Here is an 11,561-nt window from a genome sequence, read left to right as displayed (position 1 = left end):
AGGGAGGGAAGGAAGGAAGGAAGGAAGGAAGGAAGGAAGGAAGGAAGGAAGGGCCGTGGTGGCACAATGATTAGACGGCAACAATTGCAGGATAACTCACTGATCACTGTCAGCAGTTCGATCCTGACCAGCCTTCTGTCCTTCCTTCCAAGGTCATTAAAATGAGGACCCAGATTGTTGGGGGCCAGAGGCTGACTCTGTAAACGGCTTAGAGAGGGCTGGAAAGCCCTGTGAAGCAATATATAAATCTAAGGGCTATTGCCGTTTTTCCACCAAGAAAATTGCTTGGGCTTCCAGCCAATGGATCTAGGCTCTCCAGGTGGCCTCCCATTCGGGGCCACAACGGGAGGAAATGATCCCTTTGTACCTTCGCTGACTCTGCTTCCCTTCTCAGCTGCGAGGAACCAGCGAATACGAGGAACGGAAACTCATCCGAGCTGCTATCCGCCAACTGCGCGCTGAAGAGATTGAAGGTATCGGGGCCGGCAAAGGTTGCAACCGGGACTTGGGAAGGGGTGTGTTTGTGTTGTAATCTTCCAGGAAGGGGTGGAGTTTGGAGAGGGATCGCTGGGTCCCCTGGTCACCCCGGCCTTCCAAACAAGGTTCTCTAAACCAGGATTCCCCAACCCCAGCAACGGGCCACGGCCTGCCAGCAACCCGTCCATGCAAACAAGCGAAGCCCTGTCCGTGGGATGCAGGCACCGCGTGAAATCCCCTCCCTTCCGCTCCACGGAAAAAGCTCTCTCCACGGAACCGGTCCTCGGTGCCCCAAATGTTGTGGCAGGAGCGCTGCTCTGAACGATGCCAGCCTGTTTGATGCCAGCCTCTTTTCCCTTCCCTCAAGCTGCAAAGTTGGCGGAGAAAGCTTTCAATCACCGGAGGGTCACCGACACGGCTCGGGCGTCGAGTGAGCAAGAGGAAAACGCTGCAGGGGACAGAAACGCCCAGGTAAGAAGCGATAGCTCTTGCATCCCGCTTCCCAGTGCTTTACAGCCCCTCTCTAAGCGGTTTGCAGAGCCAGGGTCTTGCCCTCCCCACAATCTGGGTCCTCATTTGACCCACCTCGGAAGGACGGAAGGCTGAGTCAACCTTGAGCCAGTCAGGATTGAACCGCTGGCAGTCGGCAGAATTAGCCTACGATACTGCTTTCTAACAGGAAGGAAGGAAGGAAGGAAGGAAGGAAGGGCAATAGTGCTTAGACTTATATACCACTTCATAGTGCTTTATAGCCCCCTATAAGCAGTTTACAGACTCAGCACATGACCCCCAACAATCTGGGTCTTCATTTTCCCGTCCTCGGAAGGACAGAAAGCTGAGTCAACCTTGAACCTGGTGACATTCGAATTGCTGGCAGTCGGCAGAATTAGCCTGCAATACTACATTCTGACCACTGCACCACCATGGCCCACCCTTCCTCCCTCCCTCCCTTCCTTCCTTCCTTCCTTCCTTCCTTCCTTCCTTCCTTCCTTCCTTCCTTCCTTCCTTCCTTCCTCACTTAGCAATAGCACTTAGACTTCTATACCGCTTCCCAGTGCTTCCCAGTCCTCTCTAAGCGGTTTACATTTTACCATCCTCAAAAGGACGGAAGGCTGAGTCAATCTTGAGCCGGGTGAGATTCGAACTGCCAAATTGCAGGCAGCCGGCCGTCAGCAGAAGAAGCCTGCAGTCCTGCGTTCTAACCACTGCGCCACCTTAGCTCCTTCCAGGAGGAGAAGGCAAGAAGGAGGCTGCCCCTCAATTGGGAGGCATCAGATTTGCCCCCCCCAGAGTGCGAGACGTTTTCATTTTGGCCGTCAATCTTCCTTTTTGGCCCTCTCAGGTAGCTGCCCCAGTCTTGCACTCTGTACATGCTTTAGGATTGCAGCATCCCCATCATCCCATGCCAGGCTAGTTGGTGCCCAGCTGGTACACCTCCCTGTGGAGTCTCTTTGGGAATTTGGCTGTCCGCCTGGCCTCTGGGAAAGGCAAGGCTGCCTGTGCGTTCCCTGGAGGGCGAGAAGAGTTGTGCTTGGAGAACGTTAGCTTCCCCATTTTCCCCACCAGAGGGCAGCCTTCTCCTAGTTGGCGGTTTAATCTGCTAACCTGGCTATTGGCTTTGACATTAATGGGTAAACCAAATCCACTTAAAAACAGACATTTTGGCCTCCATTGTGGCTGTAAGTCGAGGACCACCTGCAATACAGCTTCCCAGCGTTAGGCCAAGAGGGACCGCACTCTGCACGTGCTTAGGGTTTTGCTGAACGGATCTTTTCGGGGGAGCTGAGGTTGCAATTTCCTCTCCTCCTCTTCCAGGTGCAGAACCGAGCAGGGGAGGAGTTGGTTCCAAGCCAGATCCAGGAGCCGCTGGATCCCAAGGCGGCTGATGATCCAGGTGAGGCCAGGACAAGGATCCCTGCAGGAGGCACCCAGAGTGGGCTAGGTGGGAGGCCTGGCATGGCACCAGACTGTTGGTGCGGGGTTGGATTGAGGAGGAAATCTGGAGACCGCAGATGCCTCCGATCACTTGAGACCATCAAGAAGAGACCGGGCTGCCATTTGTCAGAAACGGTGTAGGGTCTCGGGGTTGGACTAGATGACCTACAAGGTCCCTTCCAACTCCGATGATCTGTTACCCCGTCAATCTGATAGGCCTCGACCTCTATAGGGTTGTTGGCAGGGGTGATGGGACAACGCTTGGCTGCTCCTTCTGAGAGAGCTCCTTCCTCCCCCCACCCTCAGCAGAGTCTTCCTCGGGGACCATCCTGCTCCTGGAAGCCGTGTCCGGCCAGCGGCCTTCCGAGTCTGCTCCTTTCCCAGGCCAGGAGGCGAGCGGTGAAGACCTTGGGCCCCATTCCCGCGACCACGATTCAGGCCCCGAACCACAGCCGCCGCCTTCGGAGGAGGAGGAGGAAGCTGGAGGCCTGGCACCCCTCAAAGTCCAGGAGGGGCTGAACTCCTCCGGAGGAGAAGCCGCCTCTCCAACCAGGGAAGAGGAGCCGCTGGAGATGGGCAGCGCTGGGAGGGACATTCCCCCCAAAGAAGGGTCTCTCCTGAGCCAGAAGAAGGAGGTAAATCTGTGTCCAATTTTGGCCCCCACCCTATAAAAAAAGGAGGTCGAGGCTCTAGAAAGAGGGCAGAGAAGAGCAACCAGGAGGATGAGGGGACTGGAGGTTAGAACATACGATGAACGGTTGCAGGAACCGGGCCTGGCTAGTCTAGGGAAGAGAAAGGACCAAGGGAGACAGGAGAGCAGTCCTTCCAATATTTGAAGGGAGAGGGAGAGAAAGAAGAGGAAAGAAAAAGCAAAAGAGAAAGGAAGGAAGGAAGGAGAGAAAGAAAAAAGTGGGAGAGAAGGAAGGAGAGAAAGAGAGGGAGATAGGGCGCGAGAGAGTGACCGGAGGCTAAAACATGAAGAACTGCTACAGGCCTGGCTAGTCTAGGGAAGAGAAGGACCAGGGGAGGCAGGAGAGCAGCCTTCCAATATTTGAGGAAGGGGCTGCCCCAGAGAGGAGGAGGAAGGGGTCAAGCTATTCTCCAAGGCACCCAAAGGCCAGAGAAGGAACCATGGATGGGAACTGATCAAGGAGAGATTCAACCTGGAAATAAGGAGGAATTTTCTTACGATGAGAACCATCAACCTGTGGAACAGAAGTTGCCTTCGGAAGTTGTGGGCGCTTCAAGGGCGGGGCCATCCAGGAGTGGGATTTTTTTGGGGGAGGGGTGTTTCTCCCAACCGCACAGAATCTTAGCTAGGGGCTCTCCTGAACCCCCAGGGACCCCCAGCAGCCCACCCCTGGCTGCAGCTCATATTGAGGGCCAGGGGGTGGGAGCGGGGGGTGGGGTGGGCGGGGGAGGGGGCAGAATCTTGTTCTCATGGCTTTTCTTCCCGCCCCAGGTTGTGCCTCAGGCCCCAGAAGAGAGAGGAGCAGGTGCTGCAGGCCAGGAGGGAGACGGGGAAGGTAAGGGGGTAAAGGCGGCCGTTGCAGAAAACGTCGCGGAAACGTTGCTCTCGGCTGGTTTTCTCGCAGACGTTTCATGACCCTACCAGGTAACCTCATCAGCGCTAGAAGGGAGAGGGCTTTGTAGAGAGGAGGAGGAGGAGGAAAGGGAGGGAGGGGAGAGGAGTGAGAGGGAAAGAGGAAGAGGGACTGGGGTGTCCTGGGGGCCCTCTAAGCTGACTTGTTCTCTTGCAAATGTTTGACAACCCAGCTAGGTAACATCCTCAGTGCTAGAGGGAGTGCGGTTCGTAGGCTGGAGGAGGAGGACTGTTGGCTCCTCGGTGCTGTCTGAACCCGCTGGTTTCCTTGCGGACGTTGCACGACCCAGCTCGGTGGCATGATCAGCCGCAAGACCACCAAGCTCAGAGAACAGTGGGGACCCCGCATTCCAGGGTTCGCCCAAAGCTGCCTCCCCTGCCGCTGCCTTCTCTTCCCTGGGGAGGGGCTGGCCTGCAGGTTGGAGGCAGGGAAAGTGCTTTCTGCAGGGTCTCCTGGCTCTAAAGACCCCCACCCCCACCCCACCCACTCCTGCCTGGAGGGTTGGCTGCCGGCCCCTTTGCCCGGCCGTGGCGGTCTTTAGTCTCCAAGGGAGGCCGCTCTCTCTGCCGCTCCTGCCCAGAAAGGGAATTTACTTTTCAGAATTGAACCTTTCACATTCTTTGACCCAATAAGGTCAGAACATCTCTTCCCTGCCTCCTTCCTTGGTTGGGGCCCTCTCTCTCCTTCATTTGTGAAAGCCCCTTTCCTCCTTCTCCCTTTCCCTATTCCCTTTCCTTTCCTTTCTTTTCTTTTCCTTTCCTTTCCTTTCCTCTCTTTTCCTTTCCTTTCCTTTCCTCTCTTTTCCTTTCCTTTCCTTTCCTTTCCTTTCCTTTCCTTTCCTTTCCTTTCCTTTCCTTCCTTTGCCTTACTTTCCCTTTCCTTTCTTTTCTTCCCTTACTTTCCCTTTCCTTTCCTTTCCTTCCCTTACTTTCCCTTTCCTTTCTTTCCTTCCCTTACTTTCCCTTTCCTTTCCTTTCCATTCCTTCCTTTGCCTTACTTTCCCTTTCCTTTCTTTTTCTTCCCTTACTTTCCCTTTCCTTCCCTTCCCTTATTACCTTTTTTTTTCTTTTCCTTCCCTTTCTTTTCCTTTTCTTTTCCTTCCCTTACTTTCCTTTCCTTCCTTTCCCTTCCCTTTCATTTTTCCTTTCTTTTCCTTTCCTTCCCTTCCTTTCCTTGTCTTTTCCTTCCCTTCCTTTCCTTCTTCTCCTCTCCTCCTTTCCCTTTCCTTCCCTTTCCCTTTCTTTTCCTTCCCTTTCGTTTTCCCTTTTCCTTTCCTCTTTCCTCCCTTCTCTTTCCCCTTTCCTCTCTCCTCTCCTCTTTCCCCCTCTGGAGTTTCGGTGGGCATTGGGGGGGGGTGCTTTCCTGGCAGCCCCTCAACGGGGAAGAGGAGGGCGCCGGGCTGTCCCCAAGAGGAGGTTTCGGCAGAGGGGTTGGCCTTCCTCCTCCTGGACCCTAAACAGCCGTTATTGGTCTTTCTTTCTCGCCAGCTTCCCTGACTGAACCCCGGCGGTTTTTATGTTTATCGAGGGGAGAAATCCTGCAAAATGGGTTTCGTGGGGAGGCTTTGCGGAGGAGGCCGCGATCCTTTGCAGGGGGAGGTCATTCTGCAAGCCCCTCCTTTATCCCCAGAGAAGTTCAGCTCAGTTTGAAGGCCTGGTGCAAAACCTTCTCCTCCCACACAAGGCCTCGTTCTTTCCCCTCCCTCTCCCGCCATGGCCCCAAAACATTCCTTGGCTCTCTGGCTCGAGCCGACTGCCACCCCCAGTTTTTCTTGTATTGGCTTCTTTGGGGGGGGGGCGTTGGGGTGCAAAGCTGCCTTGTGTACAGCCCAGGCGCCGGGTGTGTGTGTGTGTGTGTGTGTGTGTGTGTCACCGCTCATCTCTCCTTCACCCCTGTTCTTCTTTGGAGGCGACTTTTGCCTGGCTCTTCTTGGAAGCGGGAGGTACGTCAGGGCAGCGCTCTGCACTTGAACACGCAATCTGTCTTGTGGGTGGGTGGGAGAGGCGCCTTCCGACAGAGGGGGGCAGCGAGGGCTGGGAGTGGGGCTTGGAGGCCAGCCAGGGCCAGGGAGCTCAGCCGAGGACAAGTGGGAGGGAGACTTGCCGGACAGCCGGCTGAGGGGAGGGAAGGAGACTTGCAGACCCCTTGAAATGGGTCGGAGGAGCTCCAGTTGGGCCTTTGAAGGGCAGTTTTATTGACCGGGTGGCCTGGGGGAGGCAGCAAGGAGGGCTTTACTTAGGCATCTGCCAGTAGAGGGTTCTCCCCCCATCTGTGGCCAATTGGCCATGGCAAGTTGGCTGTGATGAGTTGGCCATGGCGAGTTGGCTGTGATGAGTTGGCCATGGCAAGTTGGCTTTGATGAGTTGGCCGTGGCAAGTTGGCTGTGATGAGTTTGCCATGGCAAGTTGGCTTTGATGAGTTGGCAATGGCAAGTTGGCTGTGATGAGTTGGCCATGGCAAGTTGGCTGTGATGAGTTGGCCGTGGCAAGTTGGCTGTGATGAGTTGGCCATGGCGAGTTGGCTGTGACGATAGAGTTGTGAAGTGTTCTGGGATCTCGAAATGGTCTCAAGATTGAGGGTGGAGAGGGTTTGGCCTGTGGGATCCAGATCCAGGGATCTGGTCGTAGCCATTTAGCCACCTCGGGGTCCGTGCCTGTCGGAGGCTGAACCCCTTCCTCTCTTAACACGGCTTCTGTTTTTCCATTTTAATGCGTATTTAGCAACTGGAGCCTCCCAAACGGTAGAGACGGACAGCTATGAAGCTCCTGCAAAGCCACCTAGTGCAGGTAATCCTTTCTCTTGGTTCTTTCGTCCCAACTGGCATCAGCCTTGGTTCAGGACACAATCCGCTGGAGGTTTTGGAGGTCTTTCTCAATCTTGGCTCCAGCTGGGGGATTCTGGGAATCGAAGTCCATCCATCTCCAAGAGGCCAAGGTTGAGAAGCATAAGATTGGGGGGGTGGGGGTGGGGGCTTGTGGGAAACTCCCAGAGACCCCAGCCCAGCCGGCTTGGTTCTGGGCTGGGCCAGGACCCCCCGGGATGCCATGGTGTTGGGGGAGGCTGTGCTGTGGCGGCATGGGACAAGTCACCATGGCCAACTCACCGCGGGACAATTTAACCATGTTATTTAATTATTTAAAATTTAAAAATATATTTTAGTTTTTTGCCATTCACATTTCTTTCTGTCCCTCCTTCTGCATCCTTTCTTTAACGATTCTATTCCACCATTTCTTTGATATGAGTGTAGCTCTAATTACACTAATGGCGTAATTGGACCATGGCGAGTTGACCGTGGTGAGTTGACCATGAGGAGTTGATTATGGGGAGTTGACCATGATGAGTTGACCATGGGGAATTGGCCATGATGAGTTGACCATGGGGAGTTGGCCATGGGGAGTTGAGTATGGGGAGTTGGCCATGCCAAGTTGACTGTGGCGAATGGTCATAGACCCGCCTCTCTTCCCAGTCTCACCAGGGCTTCTCTGCTGGTTTCCAGCCTTCCTGGGCTAAACAGATCCCAATCGGGGGGAGCAGGAGGGGCAGTCACAGAGTGGTCCCCATTCTAAATGTGCCCGATATATTACGGAGTGAGGCAGCAATGGCCTCCTCTCCAAAGCCCCCCCAGGGCGCTACAAAACTGGCCATTGTCTCATTCCTTAACATATGGGGATTCCCCCCCACCAAGCCTCCCCCTGCCCCCCCCAGTTGGGATCTGCCTGGCCCAGAAAGTCTGAAAACTTAGCAGAGAAGCCCTGGTGAGGTTGGGAAGAGAGGCCGGTTCTCTCTTTTCCCTTTTTTTGGAAAGGAGGCAGATTTTTTCTGAATACCACTGGAAGGAACGCAAAGGACACTGCTGAGCGCTTTGCTTTCCTGGGGCGGAAACTCTTCCCCCCCCCAGACCCCCAAGCCTGGCAGGGCTCCCAGATGCTTGAGATAAACCACTCTCTGTTCCCAGGTTGGTCCTCCACTGACATCTCCCTCCTCCCTTCTTCCTCCCTCCCTCCCTGCCTGCAGAGCCTTGCCGGGAGCAGCCCTTCCAAAGAGCCAGCTCCATCCGGGAACGAGCTCGCCAGTTCAGCTCGGACCCCGCAAACCCTCCAGCTGCACCCCAGAAAGGAGAGAAGGCTGGCCGAGGGCTACCGCAGCACCTTCCGCCTTCCCGGCACGCGGCCAACTCACCCTTGAGGGACCGTGGCGGCACTGCCATTCGGACGCTCCGGCCCAGCGGTGAAGCGCAGGACGCGGCCCGGACGGTCCCTTCTCACGCCAAGGCTGGGCCGGGCAGGCCCCCTTCTCAGGCTCCGTCCGTCCCTAAAGAGGCCGGCGGCCCCCAAGGGCGGTTCCAGGGCAGCCAATGGCAGGAGAGGAAGCTGGCCCCCACCCGGTCCAGGGATGAAAACTCCAAGGCCGCCCCCACAGGCTCAGAGGTGGTCCGTGGCCAGCAAAGCGGCTGTGCCCACGGCCCGGCAGGCTCCCTGGTCCGCCCTCCAGCTGCCCACCCTGACGACGAGATGAAGACCCTGCTGACCATTGAAATCAAGGACAGCCGGCATCAGCCTCTGCGGGGCCACCTGGCGGGACCCCCCGGGAACCAGCGAGCAGGTGAAGGGGGGGCCCCCCCGGGTGGTTGGAGGGCGAGGGCACCTTGGATCCCCGATCTTTTCCCCCCTCTTTTGTGGCAAGGAAGGAGGGCGCCCCATGTTTCTCTCGGGGGTCCCTTGCCAAGTGGGTAAGTGGGTGGGAAATATCCCAGTCTGGATAGCCGTGGACTTTTCCAGGAAGGACAGAAAAGGGGGAGTGAAAAAAGAAAGAGAGAAAATTTGCCCTTCTGGTTTTTTAAGGGATGAAATCTCTGCAGAAGTAATCAAGAAGGGCTCCCTCCTTCCTTCTTTTCCTTCCTTCCTTCCCTCCCTCCTTCTTTTCCTTCCTTCCTTCCCTCCCTCCTTCCTTTTCTTTCCTTCGTTCCTTCCCTCCCATCTTGTCTTTTTCCTTCCTTCTTCCCTCCCTCCTTCCTTCTTTTCCTTCTTTCCTTCTATTCTTTCCTCCCTTCTTCCCTCCTCCCTCCTTCTTTTCCTTCCTTCCCTCCCTCCTTCCTTCTTTTCCTTCCTTCCTTCCCTCCCTCCTTCCTTTTCCTTCCTTCGTTCCTTCCCTCCCATCTTGTCTTTTTCCTTCCTTCTTCCCTCCCTCCTTCCTTCTTTTCCTTCTTTCCTTCTATTCTTTCCTCCTTCCCTCCTCCTTCCTTCTTTTCCTTCCTTCCCTCTCTCCTTCCTTCTTTTCCTTCCTTCCTTCGTTCCTTCCCTTCCCTTCCATCTTGTCTTCCTTCCTTCTTTCTTTCCTTCTTCCCTTCCCTCCCTTTTCCAGGAAACAGGAATGTTAGGCTGGGGAGCAGCCGGTAATCACTCCCCCTCTGTGGATTTGGGGGCTGGAGGAGAGTGGGGGGGGTCATGCAGTGAGTTGCTTTTGGGGGGGAGGGGGATAAAATTGACCTGCATGCTGAGGGCGTCTCTGTATACTCTACGCACCTCCTCATTGGTAGAAAGCAGCAAGAATATGTTAGATTGGAGATCCTGGCTTGCATGGAAGAGCGTGAGCAAACTTGGGGCAAAGCTGGATTTGACTTGCACTTGGGTGACCCTGACCCAGATGAGGCCAGCTGACCGGCAGCGCCCTTAGACGGGGACTGACCAGCCTGCATCTGTCCTTATCTTACCAAGAAAGGCTACGCAGCAGCCATGCCCAGGTGGGGAGGTGTAGAACCTGGTAAAACACCTGGTAAAACCTCAGCTTGGCAGCTGCTTCTCTTCTCTTTTCTTTATTTCTTTGTTTCTTTCTTTCTTTCTTTCTTTCTTTCTCTTTTTCTTTCTTTCTCTCTTTTTCTCTTTCTTTTTTCTCTTTTTCATTCTTTTTCTTTCTTTCTCTCTCTTTTTCTTTTTCTTTCTTTCTTTCTCTCTTTGTTTCTTTCTCTTTCTTTCTCTTTCTTTTTCTTTCTCTCTTTTTCTTTCTCTTTTTCTTTCTCTCTTTTTCTTTCTCTCTCTCTCTCTCTCTTCCTTCCTTCCTTCCTTCCTTCCCTCCTTCTATCTCACTCTCTCTCTCTCTCTCCTTTCATTCCCTCGGCTGATTCCTTCTCCCTCTTCTTCTGCGCTCTGCAGATCAGGCTGATCCCAGCACGCCTGAAAGTTGGGCAGCCGGAGGTAGGCTTGCACGGCTCCAAGGGAGCCCACCCCCCACAACCCCCCCACAACCCCCTCACCCCGTCCTAGAGCAACGACCGGTTGAAAAGTTAGCCACGAACCGCTTTCCAGTGTGAACAAAGGTTCCCGAGGTTGGAAATTTTCCTATTTTGGGCGAAATCCCTTCTGCACGCAACGGGCCGGCTGATGTTTATCTACTTCACTGGATGGAAAGTTTTATTGGTGGTGTGTGTGCATGTGTGTGTGTGTGTATTTTAAATCCTGGCACCGGCTCCGTTTTTACCAGCTGAGGAAACCTATTTGTTGCCCACGTAAGAGCTCTCCCTCCACAGTCCACAGCAGGCTAACATCTAGGTTTGACAAAAGGCTGTGGATGATGGTGCCTCACCGCTACGGACGCCGAGGAGTGCATGTCCCTGGTGGTTGTGTTGTGTTGTGTTGTGCAGCTGCTTTGCACGCTCCAGAGCTCCTTCCATCCATATCGAATCTTGTTGGCTTCGCTTTGAAGACCAGTTTGTCGGCTGAAGCTTTGCGCTTCACATGACCTGCCGACCCATCCTTCAGGCCCTGAACTACAGCCCCCATCATGCCCAGCCAAGCCTTGCTGCTCGGGAGACCCGAAGGGCATTGGCGGCGCCGGCTTAAAAAAATGCAGGATTCTGCTTGATGAAAGGTTGTTTGGAAAGGTGGAGACCGCTTCAACGTAGCACGTCGTCGGCCTTAACGGCGGCGTTAAACCAGGATACGTAGGTCGCCCTTCGACTTAACGGCCGTGACTTAAGCCCCAAATCTGTTGTTAAGCAAGACGGTTCTTCAGTGAGTTCCCCCCCCCCCATTTCAAAACCTGCCTCGCCCCCAATTGTGACTCCCTGCGGCTGTTGAATCGTTAAATGAATCTAACTCCTTGTCGGAAGTTTGCCAAAAGTGACTAGGAAATTTGCAACAGTCATGGATAATGTGCCAAGTGGCCCAGCGTCCAAATTTGGGGTGAGCCCCCCAGAATGCTTCCTATTTAAGGGAGCCCCTTTTCCCTCCCGCTTGAGAGAGATTAAACCCCTTTGATCCTTCTTACAACTGGTCCAGAGAAACATTTTGGATTTATTTATTTTTTTAGCTTCACGTCCCTCTCAAACCTCTTCCCCGATTCCTAAATCCTAGTTAACCTTTTTTTTTCTCTGCCAGCCCATCCTCTCGCAATAGCCCTCCTGGGGCTCATCTCTCACCCCCCCTTTTTTTCTCCCCCCCCACCCCCAAACCCACAGAGCTGACCTTGGGGCTGAGGAACTCCCCACTGCGAATCACCCCCTCCAGCCATGGCGGCTCCAGCGGCAGCTTTGAGAAGGTGAGTCCATCT

General features: G+C 54.5%; 1 protein-coding gene across 5 annotated transcripts in view; it reads left to right on the top strand.

Annotated features, from left to right (window-relative positions):
- Window positions 1–11,561, top strand: part of SMTN (smoothelin) — a 44,792-nt gene that overhangs the window by 11,352 nt on the left and 21,879 nt on the right. For 2 of the 5 annotated variants that reach the window (XM_087913061.1, XM_087913063.1), the window contains exons 5-12: window positions 395–473; window positions 845–948; window positions 2,293–2,371; window positions 2,722–3,047; window positions 3,875–3,938; window positions 6,737–6,802; window positions 8,031–8,618; window positions 11,470–11,549. In XM_087913061.1, the coding sequence (XP_087769187.1) occupies window positions 395–473; window positions 845–948; window positions 2,293–2,371; window positions 2,722–3,047; window positions 3,875–3,938; window positions 6,737–6,802; window positions 8,031–8,618; window positions 11,470–11,549 (1,386 nt within the window). Of the gene's footprint in view, window positions 1–394; window positions 474–844; window positions 949–2,292; window positions 2,372–2,718; window positions 3,048–3,874; window positions 3,939–6,736; window positions 6,803–8,030; window positions 8,619–11,469; window positions 11,550–11,561 lie in introns of all 5 variants that reach the window. The other 3 variants (XM_087913060.1, XM_087913062.1, XM_087913064.1) reach the window with 2 other exon arrangements.

Source organism: Pseudonaja textilis, chromosome 15 (genome assembly GCF_049901715.1).
Source record: "Pseudonaja textilis isolate UNSWEBS1 chromosome 15, rPseTex1.2, whole genome shotgun sequence".
In the NCBI taxonomy this organism is placed as follows: Eukaryota; Metazoa; Chordata; class Lepidosauria; order Squamata; family Elapidae; genus Pseudonaja; species Pseudonaja textilis.
This window is presented reverse-complemented; position numbering and strand designations above follow the sequence as displayed.